Source organism: Harpia harpyja, chromosome 3 (assembly GCF_026419915.1).
Source record: "Harpia harpyja isolate bHarHar1 chromosome 3, bHarHar1 primary haplotype, whole genome shotgun sequence".
NCBI lineage: Eukaryota > Metazoa > Chordata > Aves > Accipitriformes > Accipitridae > Harpia > Harpia harpyja.
The window spans coordinates 57,248,804-57,265,905 of record NC_068942.1 but is presented as its reverse complement, the minus strand read 5'-3'; the positions used below and the strand labels follow the sequence as shown (position 1 = coordinate 57,265,905).

The following is a 17,102-nucleotide window of genomic DNA, read 5'->3' as shown; positions in this document are numbered from 1 at the left end:
TTCATTGGTCTATACCGGACCACACTGCTTGCACATTCATCTTATTTGGATGGTGTTCAGACACTGCTCTCTACCTTAGCCTAAAGAAGGAAATCACTAGAAAACTAAGAACAGCAGCCTGCCTTCTACGTGGATTAGATCCAAACTAGCTTATTAATCCCCGTATTCTTCAGCTAGTCTCTTGGCAGTTCAGGATCCAGTTTTAAGCCCTTACAGATGATGATACACTTTATTTCAAAGAGTTGCAAACCTTCAGGACTTGGCATTCATGCAGATAGGGAGGCCAGGTGAATGGCCAAAGTAAACAGACAACTGTGCATCATCCTGCAACTAAGCTCAGATACAGACCTGGGAATCACAGGGAATAAAATCAAGTCTCTACTACCTAGCTCAAGAAGTTTCCTCCCTAGCTTCAGATGAGTTTTGACATTCACCTTCTTTATGAAGTATTCTCAAAAGAGCTAGAATACAAAGAAATTAGTTTTGGACTCATGCTTTAAAACAGACTAGGTAGAGATCTGAGACTTTGCATGAATTAGCTAGCCTTCACTGCTGTCAAACTCAGATAGCATATTACTAACTTTTACCTCATCTAATCAGAAACTCTAATGCTTTTTTCATCTCCCAGCACACATAGTGGAAAAGCCATGTGGAGAGCAGTTATATAAACATTAGCACAATAAAACTGCATCACTGTTAATCAGTCTGAGTATGAAAAGGTGAAAGTCCTGTCAAGCCTGGAGCCAAGCATCAGTCTTGCCCAGTTTAATCATAATTCGTATTTGTTTGTAATTATATAGGTTATTAGCACATTATATTTTTGCCATAGCAAAACAGAACCCCAGTGGCATTCTGTATTCTGAAGCTTTTAAAATAAAAAAATCACAAACTTTCAAGAAGTTCGCAGCAAGCAAAAGGAGAAGCACAAAGACAGAAAACAGATTTCACCCATAGCTGCTGTTACCTTTACAAATCAAACCAAACCAAATAAAATTGGCTGGCATCATCAACTTGTGCATCTACTCCACAACTGCACTGAGGGGTTAACTATACTTTCAGATTGTTCCTGTCTTCAGGCTCTTGCAGACAAAGAGTCCAGCTCAGGAACAGAGAAGCTGCCTGGGACTATGCTGTTATGTTTTCATAAAGTGCCCCCTTCATTCTCTATTCTCCCTAAAACCTGCTTTGTGTTAGCATTTATCAAAAAGGAAGAAAAATAAACATAATAAATTTCTAACTATGAGGTCTTCCACGTAGCTATAGAACTTCATTGATGTTTCTTGCCAGTTGTCAAAAGCTAAATTCTGGTGGAAAAATGACACCTTTTTTACCTAGAACTTCACTTTCTTGAGAAAAAGAGTTCACGTACTATTCACCTAATGCCACTAGAGAAGAACAGAAAATAAACCAGCAAAATATGGCAAGATGTCTCCATACACCTTACATTGTTAACATATACAGTAAAAAAAATGACCAGGCTGTAGGTTCCTTCCTTCATCATCTGAACTCGCCATATCAAACCCAGCCTCATCAAGACAACCTGGAACTCAACAACCCACTATACTACTTAGCTTAGCTGTTACTCAGCAAGCTGTATTGCGAAGAAGACTTGGAAAACAGAACTGATTTCTTAGTTCACTGATCCCTATTTCACTAACACTAATTGAATTGCTAAATTCCATGAAGCAGGAAACAATCAGTGTAATGCTGAGGCACCCTCAAAGTAACACAGAATAAAAAAAGCAATGTGATAATGGCTGTATTTTCAGAATGACTGACAACCCCCTAGCAGCTGGGTGTTCAATTTCAGTGAAAAATCAGGTCAGAAGCATTTTGAATGTTCCCTAGAGGTAGTAATTCTTAGTATTTCTTTAATAGCATAAATCTTGTTAAACTTTCAGGAACTTTGATAGGAAACTGTCTTTTCAGACACTACAAATAACCCCCAAATGATAGCTTGCAGATTTAGCTTCCTGCCCGTAGATACTCATGACAATCTCTGCCTTCCCTCCCATCATGCCAGTGGTGCACAGCTCACACACAACTTCTGCCTCTCCATGAAATGAGGATGAGGCCATAGGGATGAGAGGCTGCCACACTTTCATTGTAGTGATGACTTGTTTCAGAATCCTGAGTTGCTTTGCAGAAATGCCGACTCCTATTCTCCCTTTTATTTTGTCTCAAGGGATCTGTCCTCAAGAGCTTGAGCCCACCACACAACAGTATCTACAACTGGTATTCTACAGCTGCAGTACTAACCACCAGTGAACTGTTTTCTGGACAATCTGGTTAAAAGTTTCCATACTGCCTGACTCTCTGTTCCTTTGAGCATTATACTTACTTCTGGTTAGATCATTTGTGACACCTTTATGCTTCATCTCCGCAGAGCCCCATAGCTATCCTCAGATAGGCTGTTAGAGGAGAAGGCCTATTCAAGCTTCTCAGACATGTTTGAACATTTCTGTGTGTGTTTATACAGAGGTTCTGCCTGGTTCCTCTTTTATCTCCACAACTTTTCACAGCCTTCTATCTTTAAATGCTTGCAGTTTATTCTGTAATCTGCTTTATTACTTGTATCTCCAACCCCTCTAGTTGGTATCTAGGATACTAAATATATGTGAAACAGTAACCCCAAATAAGCTGCTGATGAGGGAAATCAGGGCCCTAGTGTAAGCAATCAATGGGGAGAGCGAAGAAGAAAAACAGCTGTTCCTGCAGGAAGGACCAGAGTAGTTTCTGAGACACACAGACTGGGCACAGCAGCCTCTGATGCATACCAGTGGCTTGGTGCAAAGCTGAAGAAAATATCATTCCCCAGTTTCCAAGAACAAACATTTTGCTCTAGTTAGCTCAATCACCGCAATACTTAGCACTGTTCTTGGCACTATATACCTCTTCTAGCGACAAGGAAGCTTTGAGTGACACACCCACCATGGTTCTGCTAGCCTACCCCTAGCCAAACCAGAGTTCTATCTAAGCCTTCACATTCTTAGCTAAATGGCAGGCTAAACCCTTTGTTTCACCTTCAGAGGGGATAACTTTAGTACAGAGCAGCTAGCCTAGTCTTACAGAAAGAAACATGAGCTGAAGTTCTCAGTTCTCACCAGATTACAAGTACTCCTGGAGACGGTGACTACCCTAAACTCTGTAGCTGTTATCTAGCCTATATTCTTCCTGCAGCTCTGGCTGTTGCCTTCCATCATTAATATTATCAACAACCCTCATACATGCTCTGCATAAATACTGACAGAAACAGGGAAGGATGGAAAAATGCTATCTACAGTTATCACAGACACACGTAACAACAGCAGTACCCAGAGGAGATGGAGAGGATCTCTTGCAGAGGTTAAAATTACAGCGTGGCAACTGTGAGAGTGCTCTTAAAACTGTGAAAAAGAAGGCAGAATTCAGCACACAAACACCTTCATGTAAGTCCACTCAGCAAACCAGTTTGGTCAATATATTGAGAACTCTATTTTTACATTTACCTGTAAATTTATGTGTAACCTTGCTTTATATACTGGACTAAAAACTCAATTTGAACTATACAGTAGATCAGAACTTTTGCCTCAAGTATACATATACTACAATGTTGACATAATTTTATTTATTTTGATAATCCCACTATATTCCATTCCTACACTGTCACGTTCCAATGTGCTGTAGGGTGTTTTTTATTGACTACGGGTATTCACCCTATAAAATTTCTAGTAGGACAACTGGAGTTTTTGGCAGGTGGTAAAGCGTGGGAGGCAGTTTGGAACTGTAAGATAAGTGCATTAGCTGAATGTTTGTGCTAGAGGATCAGCAATAAAATCACTGACATTAATAATGGAAATGTCATCATTAAGTTTCAGAGCTAAATATCCAAGAGATGAATTGGGTAGTTCACCCCTATGCAAACTTTTCTTTCAGCCTGTGAAAAGACAGACATCACTGCATTGGTGATACTCAAGTAATGTTTTCAGGGTTTCACAGCAAAACAAAAGGTCAGAAACATAATTTTTTAAAGCATTCTAGACCATAATTTGTACATATATTCCATTATAGCACTATCACAAATTACTGTGGGCTGTGGGTAATATGGGTTCATCAAGCTTACACTCTACCTGCTAATACATCTGCATCAATGAAAAATTGATTGGGTCCTCATTTACTGACACCTTAACGGCAGATAAACCTGTTTGAATTAATTAGCCACTATGGAATGATGAAGATTTGATTCTATAAGTCTCAGTGATTTTCCTTTGGGAACTTTCACTTCTGCTGATTGACTTCACTATGCAGCTGATTCACAAGTCTCAACTATGTCTTTCTGAACTAAGGGGCTTTTCTGCAAGACCGAAGAAAAATGTAAAGAATGTCCTGGCCCTTTATTACAGGCCAAGCTTAAACAACAGAGCATCTTTGAGCCAAAGCCTAAAGCAAAGAGGAGCCATTTTAGCCAAGTTTTTTTTCCCAGCCACATTTTTAGGGATCTTCCTCTTCCAACTCTATGAAACTCAGCCTTTGCTCCCTTCTGTTTAGTCTTTTTAATCCCAGGAGGAATAAATTCCCTGCACAGCTGAACCCAGACTGTTACCTAGGAACCACTACATGCAGCTGTGTTTCTTCTTCTTGCTGAGAAAGTTTTTTCCCTGCCAGTTCTTGAGAAAGATGAAAGCATCCCAGCATGCCCACCCCCACTTTCCTGGTCTTTGGCACTGGCACTCACCTGTGGAATTTGTCCCTGGCTCACAGGATGCAGCACTGTGAAGGCTGTTCTGGAATCCATTCAGTTGCCTTTCAGTGGATGTCACCCTAACGAGTAAAATCATCAAATTAGACAGAGATAAGAAGACATATACCAAGGGACAATAAAAGTCTCAAAAAATTGAGAATTCTCCTAGTTTATGTAATCTCACTGGGATTGTAGCTATGAAGCTCTGCCCGAACATGGTATGAAAAAGGCAGCGACAGCAACTGACTCCAAAAAGGCAGAGCAGACTCAAGCCACCAGCAAGATTTTGATGTGCCTAAAACACTTAATTGTCCCACATGCCTTGGAAGCTCATTCTGGAGGGTAAAGGAGATAGTGAATGATTTTGGACCACCAAAGCACAACTCAGCTGTGGTCACCTTATTCCAGTGATTTGAAGTAACATGATTAAGCAACCTTAGAACAGAAATGCACATGCTGGCAAAAACATGCTGCATTCAAAAGTTAAGTCCTTGCATCTTGTCCCATTTAGGCAAGATTTCTCACTTGTCTTGGAAGCGAAGACCCACAGGATGCATTTAATCTCCAGTAATCCAGTGCCAGTCCTCAAGCAGATAGTTTATGCAAATTCTCCTGCATTTATCTCAGCATTTGAGTAACAGCAAAACTATATTCTGTGGAGTACAACTGCACTTCCTTTAACTGTTATAAAGATTCATTACCAAACTGAGACCATGCCCTCCTACATAAAAAACAGCTCTGCTCACAAGGCGAGGTCAAGCTATACAGCTGCAATGATCTATTCTGTCCTTAAAATCCATACAATTGATTCATCTATTCCTGGCTTGTCCTATCCTCCCTTATCCCTCCTTGCCTTTCTTCCTTCCTGCCCAACTCTATTCTGATCACTCCAGACTTCTGCATGTACACTCCTGTCTCTCTGCCAGAGTCCTTCTCCTTCACTCATTCAGCTCTGCAGTGTTACACAGTTACTGTGAGCTCTTCCCCAGAAGAGCACTGTAATCTCCAAACCCCATGTGATGCCCTGATGACTAACAGACCCAGGCACATGTGCAGTTTCTACAGTTTTGTCTGAAACCTTTTGCTTTCAGATTTCAAAGTCAGCAAGTTGCCAGTAATCCAGGTGTTCCTGGCAGCTAAAAGGCCAGTGGGGGACTCCTGTATTTTGTCTCGGTTGGATTTTAGTTAAATAAATTGGAGTCTGTACAGGAAAGGAGAGGGATGCAGATATGACATTTGCAAAACACAACCTCTTACTTCAGTCAGCCATAATTTGAAAGGCTATTGTCAAATGAGGTGCCTGTTTCTATGTTTATTGTCTCTTGGAGAGAATTTTGGATCTGTACTTATGGCTTCTTTTGCTGCTGATACTGCATGGTCCTTCTGGGAGCTGAGAATCCAGATGGATCTTTACACTTCTTACATAGAAATTCCATGCTCATAATTAGGTTGTCCACTTTGTTAATGCAGCACAATGGACAGCCAAATTCAGCTCACCTCACCCTTCTGTAGGCAGAATGCAAGACAAGTGGTTGAAACTGTCATTAAGAACGCCAGCAAATACAACAACAAAAAAACAAAACAGGGAACACACTTCTACTTTAAAGTGTGGTTTATGTTAGAGAATCTCCTTCTCTCTACAGACTTTCCCTCCTTCTTTTCTGTCTACCCACAGTGTACCTTGATTCTTGCAGTTTCAACTGTCACCTCCACACAGCTCATTCTCAGATCTGCTTCTGGGTCATTGATCTCCCACCACCACTAAGCTCACCTCTCAAGTTCTCTCTGCTGGCCTGATGGAAGCTCCAGTGCCAGAACATATTCACTGCTTAAACTGAGTTAATCCCTTTCCACTTTCTCCCTCCTTGGGTTGGCTGAAAGCCTACTGCCTTTCTCAGTTTCCTGCTTTTAATGTCTGTGTTGTTTTTGCTTCCACTTCTCCAATGCAAACCATTGTTATGTTCTCCATTTCTTTTTCTTCAATACTAACAAAAACAGTCCCCACTGTCCCCTCCACTTAAATATCTGTCATTGTCCTTTTCTATCTCTTATACAGCTAACCTCTCCTTGAAACTGATACTGACTTCCTTCATTTAGGCACTAAACCAGCCCTACGCTTCCCAGCCTTGGACTGCAAATTTAGAAGATGCTCTTGTTCCACAGGTGACAAAGAAATACTTTCTTGACTAAATTTTGAACACCTTTGTTTTAACAACCTATTCCTGGGACACTATGAACACATCTAGCAGTCCAGGGGGTACAGAACTGACACTAATAAATTCACATCACAAAAAGCCCAGGTTTGACAAGAGGACAGCAACAGATGTGAAGACCCAGAGCCAGGGAGGCTTGATCCTCTTTGTTGCTCTTGGACAGGGTATCTCTGCATGTGTATCTGTGTGTATGATCTGAGGCTAGCCAAGGGCTAAGAGCTACAGGCCTAGTAAGCCCAGCTGTGTCAGGGTGTTAAATCAAGGCATGTGTCTCAGATGCACTGCTTTTGCTGCCAAAAATGTCTAAGGGTCAGGCAGCCTGATTAACCCAGATGCTCAGGAGCTAAAAAAACAAGCGTGCCGCAGTACAGCAGTAGCAAAAAAGTGAAAGGAGTTCCAGTAACAGTTAAATCCTTGCTCTCCTGCTGCCTGTCCTCTTTCCAGTGGACACTCAGTTTGTATGTGTGATGTACCTGGCTCAATTAAGACATTTCACGCATGCCTGTGAATAAGCACACATGGGCAAGGCCGGATACAAACCAGAACCATAGTGTTTTACAGGGCTCGCTCTATGGCCATTGTTCTACTTTTGGCACATTTGCCAGGCTTGGCCAGCCTGTCCTAGAACAGCTGGCTACTGCCATATCCAATTGCAGTCAGGACTCCACCCCACCGTGGGATGGATTTCCTGAACCCTAGAGAAATGCATCACCTCTACCCTATTTCTGTACTAGTTACAATAGAGCAGAACTTTGGCTCTTCTGCTGCTGGCACCATGCAAAGCAAATATACAAAAGAAGAACAAGGTAGAAAGATCTTGTGTTGTGGTGTTGGGACTTGAAGGGAATATTTGTTTCGAAAAGCTTCCTGAATAGAGTTGTTGGGAATGACATTTACAGAGAGGTTCAGTACAAGAAATTATGCCATGTTGATTAACATCCCCAATAGTTTGTGATGTTCCAGTCTATTGCTGGTAAACTCGGTGATCTTCTTGGGTTCTCTCCCTGATAACATCTTGAACTATATGCTCCTTTTCTCTACCTGGCATTTCGTCTCTTTATATACAGTGGTCTAACACTGACAGCTGAATTTTTTTGAGATCTTTTCTTTGACTGATAGTTCTGTTCACAGGCTGTCCAAGGCCTTGCTCTACTTGATGCTGTCATAGTTAGAGCAGGTTTCTGAGAAGTTACTATAGGAATGATAGTGCAGAAATTTGCATTTAATTTGAGTTAGTCATTCCTAAAAGCAGAAGGATTTTCTAGCTACCACCTGTACCAGTCCACTCTGGGTTCTGACAGTTGAGCTAATATATTTTTCTACTTTGCATGCTGTCATCTGCAACGTGAAGATTCAACACACCAAATGCTGCTTCCAGGGACATCTGTTTCATTCCACAGCTTACGACTACTGTATCTGTGACCTCTGTCTCAAAATGTTGCTATCAGCAGGTCTCTTCATGGTTCACAGACCTGCCAATAGTAGTGGCAACATGAGCAGTGGAAAGGACCCAGTCTGACTCTTAGAAAGAAAGAAGAGCTTGTTGTGTTAGCTGTTCAAAAACTATCTTTCTACTTGTGATATGAACACATTTAATCAAAACTATGGAGTCCCATGAGACCATTCTATGGGGCTACATTTCAGCGTAGAGCTACGTATTAAATCATTTCTCCCAGTTAGTCTTTTTCCACACCTTAATATGGGCCCCAGCTTTCCATTCTGTTAGCTTAAGCAAGGAGTCTGCTTTGGACATAATCCATTATAAAGTCAACCTACCACCTTTTACAAGTTGGGAGACTAAGAAAACAAGAGAGGCCAGGAACTGAGAAGACAAGACTGAATTGTCTGGCTGTTCCATTACTTTTTTCCTTTATGTTTTAACCAAGGAAGTGCCCAAGTTACTAGATAGTTTTTGAATTAGTCAGTAATGTTCATCTTTAGCATCTCATTCTGTTTGTAGTTGAGTTTTCCACTTCTTATTCTTTTCTTCCTCTTCTGGAAGCCACGTGTGCTGGCTGGGAGAGAACTGATAACACATGCAAGGAAGAGATAGGTCAAAGAGACAAAGTTGATCTTAGTTTGTCTTCACAGTCCAGTCTCTGGAGAAATTCTACAAACAACTTTAAGAAGATGATCTTTATTAAGATGTTAAAAGCCAGGCGGTGCAAGAGCAGACAGAGAAATAAGGTCTGGCTTACTGAAACTTATGGAAAAAAAAAAAACAAACAAAAACAACAACAACAAAAAAACCCCCAGACACAAGAGCTTTAACAACAGAATGGGATTAGTTTCAGTGAGTCTTGTGGAAATAATATATAGCACTGAGATATTCTTTGAGGAAAGAGATCAGGAAAACAGCCAACAAGTATTAGGGTGTAAGAGTGGGCAGCAAATAAAAAATGACCTGACAGAGAAATGAAGCAGCCAAAAAGCCAAAATTAGATTAGATGTTATGGAGAAGGATATTTGTCATGTCATAACCTAAGGATATGGTAGTCCCACACTGGAAAAGTGCAATTCTGCGTGCCACAATGCAAGTAATCCGACAAACTGAAGAAAATACAGTAAATTCAAGACAATTAAGGACGTGGCAGGTGGAACTACTATCTGAGGTTAACAAAACCTCAACAAGTCTAAGCAACATTAGGAAACTCCAAGAAGTAGAAGGATATTCAAAAGATGGAAAGTATTTGCAAGGGAAAGTGTTTAGGGTGGTTCAAGAAGGAGGAACAAGGTACAACAGGATGAAACAAAGGAAAAATTCATGTTGCACATCAGGAGAAACTTTCTGATAATAAGGTTGTCTAGATTCTTAAATAGTCTTCTATAGCACATGGTGGGGTTTCTGCCACTGGAGTTTTTTGAAAGCAGACTACACACAGTGTCCGAGAATACTTTGTACAGAATAACCAGGGACTATAAAGAACAGGCTGGAGCATGCAAGACATCTTTTTCTTCTCTAATCTATATTCCTTTGACACAGAGGCTTCTCTCCATTCACACTCTGCTGTTGATGCATCTCTGGTCTTTTCCTGACAACAATGAATGGATTAAATTAGACTGAAACACAGCAGTTTTTAAACGATCAGCTCTCAGTATGCTGGAAATATAGCTGGGCATTGCTGTTTTCCATGTAAGTGAAAAAATGTTACTGCAAGATCCCATGAATGGCAAGAATGGATTTGGAGCCTTGTGCTGGAGATTGAAAGGCAACTTGGAAAGTATTTCCGGAGTGGCTCCTTGCAGCCTTCAATACTTGGATTAGTCTTCTGAAATTCTGAAGGAATCTTTTGCTTTTTTCCCCCTTCTGTGCATTTTTGGTGCTGAACTTTTTCCGGTTTTCCCACACTCCTGCCTGTCACAGAGCAGAAACCACAAAAATGCAGCAAAGTAAAGTCTGTCCAAGGAGCTGCAATTCCATCTCACAAGGATAAACATTTCCTCTGCCAAGAAGTGAGCACAGCACACCGGCATCTTCAAATACACATCCCTGCTGCCCGGCTGAGAAACCCACTGACATAGCCTGTCACCTGTACTAACATGAGCTACCCAACATAAAAGAAATCAGACAGCAAACCCACCAGCACATACCTGCCAGACCTGATGCTCACATCTGCATTTGCTGAGCTGACAAAGTCTACTAACATCTTGTTTTCTTTTTAAATAGTTTTGGGGGATTAATTCAGTGTGCTATCTCTTATGATAGCAAGAGTACAGGCAGGAAATACACAAGCTTACCCAAAGCAGTTCTGTCCAAGCTCCTTAAATACACCTTGCAGTTCCAGATTTGATCCACGCACACTGACAGTGCCCTAGCATCTTCATAAGATGTCTTTCATCAGTAATCTTTTACTAAAACTTCTCTCTTTAAACAGGAAGGGAACACAGAATCAGGAAACCTCACAGGAACCTGCTCTGAAAGCTCTACAACTCTTCTAGCTGTAGAGTAAGTATAAGGAATAAAGTTATGAATGCAATTTTTGCCCTTCAGTATTCAGGGATGAAACAAGTCTGAGGATATATGAGGAAAAACCTGATGAGGGATTTAGTCTAAAGCAGTTCTGTCATTTAAGAAGAGATAAACAGAGAGCTAAGGAAGCTACCAAGAAAGGTAAAGGATAAGAAGAAAACCCAGAAGTCTTGCTCACATTCTCTCATAATGCACAAAGGAGAAAAACACACCAAGAAACGGAAAGGAAGGAAACTTTCAATCAGTAAGCAACATTTCACAGTGATTTTTTTGTTTGTTTTTAAAGATAACACATGCCAAATCCATCTACCTTAGAATGGCAAGCACTATATAACTAAAAGCTTACTAAAAGTTAAAAGAAGGATTTCCACAGATAATGAGGAAAGCTATCATTACATTAGGCACAATGTAAACACTTTAAATGAAATAAACACTTGTGCTTGAAGGCATAAGTCAATCATTTTGTGTTAAATTTATGGGGAAACTTGGCTCAAGGGCATATTAGCTTGTTAAGGATATTGGGTTTGTGTTGGGGTTTTTTTGGCAGCTTCTTCTGACCCACCAGATTCTAGCCCCCATCAAAGATTAAACATGGAGGGAGTGACTCAAGTGCCTAAACATAGATGTCTAGTACCATACTCGGTACTCTCAAGTTATTTGAGACATCTGCATGGGACTGGCAGATACAACACAAGATCTACAGAAGACTTGTGCTCATCTGGAACAGCAGCTGGAAGTCAGGTGGAATAGCCCCAGGCATCTAAAATGTCTCTAGCAACCTGTAGTTAGGTAACTGAATCCCATCCTGGAACAGATACTTCCCCGATTCAATTTGGCAGTTCCTGTGTCCTTATGTTTGTATGATGTTACAATCTTATCTATTTCACCATTGTGAAACACGAAACTGCAACATAGTGCACACCTATTTCAGTACACAAATCTCAGAATAACCTGAGCTGTATCTTGGACAGCACAGCCAAAAAATTCTATGTCAAAGCTGCACGTAGACAGGTTCTTCTCTGATATTCCTTCTCAGGGGAACCAGTGCCAACTCCCTTTTGTGGATGGGAAGAGATAAAACTTACTTGGAAATCCTCTGGGCTGCAGCCTTTCTGACCGCTGCCTGCCTGTGGTTGGCTGGAGGCTTTGGAACCAGCTGAGAAGGTGTATTCTGGGATGGCATCACTTTGTGCAAACTGGCTGCCTTCTGGATACTAGAAGTGGCACTTGATGTCTTGCAGGCATTAGAGCCAGCTGGCATAGATATATGGCTGGTGCTGGATTGTGAGTAGCTGGCAAAGAGAGCCTGGTAAAAAAAAGGAAAACAAAAATAACATAGTAATTTGTGATTACCTCTCTGAATATTGCTGAGATTGCTGATGGAGGTGGGTAACATTTTTGTGAGGGATAATATCTGCCTGGTGAAGGCAACCCCAGGTCTCTAAGGACAGTCCCACACATAAAAAGAAGAGTTAAGTGGTCAAGTCAGTGAAGTAGTTTTTAGAGCTGAATTTTATACCCTTGGAAGCTGGGTCTAGCTTTTAGGAAGGCAGACAAGCTCATTACTGCCACAGAATTATACTATTCTGGATTAAAAAACAAAAGGTCTTACCCTCAATCTAATCTTGCAGTGGGCTCCCATCCACAAAGAAGTAAAGCTTTTATTGCTTTGACTGACTTTCTGCATTTATCTTGCTAAATTATTCTTTGTGTGGGAGGTGGGATTGAGACACAGTTCTAGGAAAGAAAAAGGTTATGGGGAAGATGTTACAATGCCAGTTCTTCAGTCTAACCCTGTAGGTGCTTGGAATAACAGAAATGCTCTAGGGCACCTTCTCAGCAGCTGACAAAAAGGAAATCCCCAGTAATACCAGGGAACAGAAAATATTTCTATTCCTATAGCAGGTGGGAGAGTAAGTATGTTGGAGATTTGTCACAGGGAACAAAAGAATCCGCATGTTATAAGACACTGGACAACTGAGCAGTGGACTGGCAAAGCAGGGAGTGGGGAATGGTTCCCTACGGGAGCTCTGCAAATGGCTCAACTCTTCAGAAAGGAACAACCTGCCGGGAGTTCTGACTTGTCTTTCCTCGAAGTCAGTCCGATTCCCAGGACAAAGAGGCAATACTGTAACCGTGTAGTTTGGCAGCTAGGGGTCAGTGATAGGAGACGAGGGGAATAGCTGAGCACTCGCCAGTCACCTCAGCATGACCCTGGGAGCAGCGCCCTTCACTGAGTTTGTCCTCAGTTTCTTCTCTGGTGAAAAACACACAAAGCCAGAGTGTGAGTGGGCTCCAGGCTCCAGAGAAAACCACAGTCTGAGGGCTGGCTGAGTCTCAGCACACAGACAGGAAAAGCCCCTCTCCCCCGCAATTCTCTGGCAAATGGCAGGGCAGTGGTGTGTGGGAAGGCGTTTCTGACAGGCAGAGCTCTAGGGAGAAAAGGAAGTGCAGGAGCCAAAACAGGCCTGTTTCCTAACTAGAGCTCACTGACAAGATGCCCTTGAGCTCCCAATCCTTCTTAACCTCTCCCTTCCCTGAAGCTTTACCTCGATCACAGCTTTCAGTTTTTGAATAAGTAGCTGGTACAAGTGCATAAGTCTGGAAAATAGCAGTCACACCCCACCTGCCCCCAGCAAAACAAACTAAAATGGAACTTGGTTTAGTCTCTTGCATCATGGGGTTGGGATGGAGACCCTCAAGTCACTGCACACCCTTCTTATTCAGGGGTGACATTTCCTTGTGCTCTGTTTGATATTTGCATATTTCCTGTAAGTTTCTTGTTGTTAAAATCACTAAGAACCCGGAGTCCACAAAGCATACCATCTTAACCCCTTCCCTTTGTTAATATGCATTGGCAAGGAAGTCCATGACTCTGAAGAAACAGCAAGCATGGATGCTCTAACAAAGTCTGGGCTGAGACCTGCCTAAAGAAAGGTCATGGATGCTTTTCTTGGGGGTAACGGACTTCCAAAAAGGCCTTTGTCTCCACGCTGTGCTGAGATTCTGGCTGCCTTCCAGGCAAGGATGGGGAGACTGGAAGCTGACACGGACTATGGCTTCTGGATTCAGCTACAAAGCACACTGCCCTGCTGTGAACTCCATGGGGACAGGACAGGAAACCAGGAGAAGCTACTGTGCAAATAAAGAGGGCAGCTGGGGAGAGCAGAGCCTGACCACACAAAGGGTTGGGAAGAGATTTCAGCACATCCAAAAAAGTAGAAGACAGGCCTCATCACTCAGGATTCTGAAGGCTCAGGGTCTAAGGAGAGCAGAAGCCTAGACAAACTCTGACAGAGGCAGTCCTGAAGCAGGTAGCACCCTGCAACTATTGCTGCTGCAAGTAAAAAACTTTGAACCACACTTCCCAGGCTGGCAGATTTAACTTGATGTTGAGGAGACATTTGCTTCCCTGACAAGTTCTTAGGGCTACAAGTCCAAAAAGTACTTAGAACGCTATGAGACTTTTTAGCTAAAAATCATGTAAAGCATTAGTCAGTTAATTCTCTTGCATAATTCTCTGGGGAAGTAGGACAGCATTAACCCCGTCTTGCACATGAGGAATGTTAGCACTGACAGAGAAAGTGATTTTCCCTAAGCCAGAGACTGAAGCAATATGAAAAGCTAGGTTGAGAGCTCAGAGAAGATCCTGACTCCCAATCCCATATTTGCCTCATTAGATCACACCTCTACATGCTTCCACATCTACCCATGAACACCATACATAAAGTGTTATCTGTACAAAAATAGTAGATTTTAATTAGAAAATCTGAATATGTACAGCTTGTCAGTAAGGACGATGCACATCTAAGAGTATTAGCCAGCAGCAGCTGAGCTCAGGCTGTTCATGATTAAAAGCAGGGAGGTACTGTAGTACTTTGAAGAAAAGCAGATATATTAATGATCTTCAAAAACAGAAAGAATGTTCCTGGCACTTACCATCCCTGTATCTAACACCCATCCCTAGCACAGTAACAGAACAAATGTTGCAGGCAAAAACATGTTCATTCTGTGACCAGAGGAGGTAATGAAGCTCATTTCCTGTGAATCTGTCTTGAGGCTGAATCTTACAGTATCTAATATAAAGTATGCCCCAAATTATAGCTTCTTTCATGGGTTTGGGGCATTCTTGTGTTGATTTTGTGCTGCCTAATTAGGAGTGGCCTTATGCTGCAGCCTTTGCCTTAATGGCAACAGTAGTTGAATCCCCTTTCCAGATATATAGCTCTTTATTTTCATGAAATTTATATGAAACATAGCTTTGAGATTTCTATCCCATAGTTGTTCAGTTTGAATTGGATCAGCAAGTCTGAAAACGATGAGACTCAACAGTGTATAAGAACTGACAGACAGATGCACACACACATGTGTATTGCATAAAGATCTGTGCAGCTAGTTCCAAATCACTAGCACTGGAAACTGAGATGTTTATAAGCAATAAACAATGACAAGGATTTAAGTTAAAAAAAGAAAAAACAAGCAAACCCAACAAAATAAAACCCACCACTTTTAGAAAGTCAACTACATTTCAGAAGACACCGCAAAAATACAGGGAATTAAAAGGTTTGGAAGACCTTTGGAGTCATATAAATTGTTTAGTGAAGATTCTTTTGAACACATATTAATGCATTCAGTTAAATCAGTTTGGATGCAACAACAAGTTGAGTTGAAAATTCACAAAGTGGTGATAAAGAACAGGCTCAAAATGTACCATTAACTGCCACAGTGTTATACTGCAGTAAGAGAGGCATCTTGAGGTCATAAAGAAATTTAAAGAAGAGCAAATTCATGGTATGCACAGACTGTCCTGAAGCATGTCTTCCTTGGTAAACTCTTCAGAACAAGACTAAAACATATTAAAATAAGTTGACTTGGTGCCTTCTCCTTTGTCTCTCTTTTGGTACTGGGAGGTCTCTGGGGCAAGGATTGGGCTATATCATTGTACTTAATACATCTGGGCATTACCATAATTCTAATAATAGCGACAGGATCAGAAACATGGGGACAAAATTTCAGCTGGTATAAATCAGCACAGCCTACTGCTTTCAGAACAGTTGTTCTGCTTTACTTAGACTGAGACTTTGACTCATCAGTATTACAAGACTCAAATAGGAAAAATGGCAGTTAGCACATTTAGTGGGAAAACAATCTGAGGGAGAAAGCTGCAAAACAAGAATGAACAAGAGACTGAAGGGGAAGAGAGACTGCAAATCTGACAGCAGTCCAATATATAATAGTTTAGAAAACAGTTTAATGATGTTTAAGGCTGCATTCATAGAGACCCTGTGTCCTCAGGCAGGAATAATGTAGTTCTAGGAATACTAGGAATATTATTCTGAATAGTCACCATTCCCAGTCAGATCTAAATAAACAGTAGGGAATTCAAAAGGGAGTCATATAAATTAAAAGAAAAAAAATTTTGCTGAACTTAATAAAATGAAAAATATTTCAAAGAACATACCATTTTTAAATGATTAAGAGGAGAATTATTTAAGATTAACTTAGCCCAATGTTTTATAGCATAAAATCTACTTAAACTTCTGATTGAAAATGTGATAATAACAGACCACACAACTCATTAACATGATTTATGTCTTGTTTAACAAGACCTTTTTTGATATAAGCAGGACTGATGGGGATCATTCCACTATATGACTGTACTTTTCTTGTTTTAATGTAGCTTTTTTCCCATGTGAAATGTTTGGCATAAAATTCTAAACCCAGTAGATGCTAGGCTAAGCAGACAGAACATAGCCACACAGAGAAGGAGGAACCTCCCTAAGAGCTAATGGCATCTTTCCAGTAAAGGAAACAATTAGAGAATAAACAATGATGGTATATTAACTGCCTTGCCAACTGCAGCAGTGATACTAACATCTAGGTCATAACATGTCACATGAAGTCTCCTTTAAACATTAAAAATACTGCTATAAGCTCATTTTTCTTGTCATTTGGTTAGATTTTGTAATTCCTGTTCCTTGATTTTGTTGATACCAGATTTAAGCTTCTTGTCTCCACTTTCAAACTCTGCCCCTTTCTATTTTTTAATCTTTTCTCAGGCTCTACATTGTCTCTGCTCCTGGCCCTAACACTGCATCCATTTGTTTGTTAGATTCTCATCCAGTCAGTTTGATGTTTTTCTTTTTGTCCAGGGAATGAAGTACCTATTCTGGCATCAAAGATCTATTTCCACCATACT

At 41.0% G+C, this 17,102-nt stretch overlaps 1 protein-coding gene across 6 annotated transcripts in view; it reads right to left on the bottom strand.

Annotated features, from left to right (window-relative positions):
• Positions 1-17,102, bottom strand: part of TTLL5 (tubulin tyrosine ligase like 5) — a 147,618-nt gene that overhangs the window by 13,096 nt on the left and 117,420 nt on the right. For 5 of the 6 annotated variants that reach the window (XM_052782769.1, XM_052782768.1, XM_052782771.1 and 2 more), the window contains 2 exons: positions 11,989-12,209; positions 4,715-4,800 (listed from right to left, as the gene is read on the bottom strand). In XM_052782769.1, the coding sequence (XP_052638729.1) occupies positions 4,715-4,800; positions 11,989-12,209 (307 nt within the window). Of the gene's footprint in view, positions 1-4,714; positions 4,801-11,988; positions 12,210-12,548; positions 12,641-17,102 lie in introns of those variants that run through there. The other variant, XM_052782772.1, reaches the window with a different exon arrangement.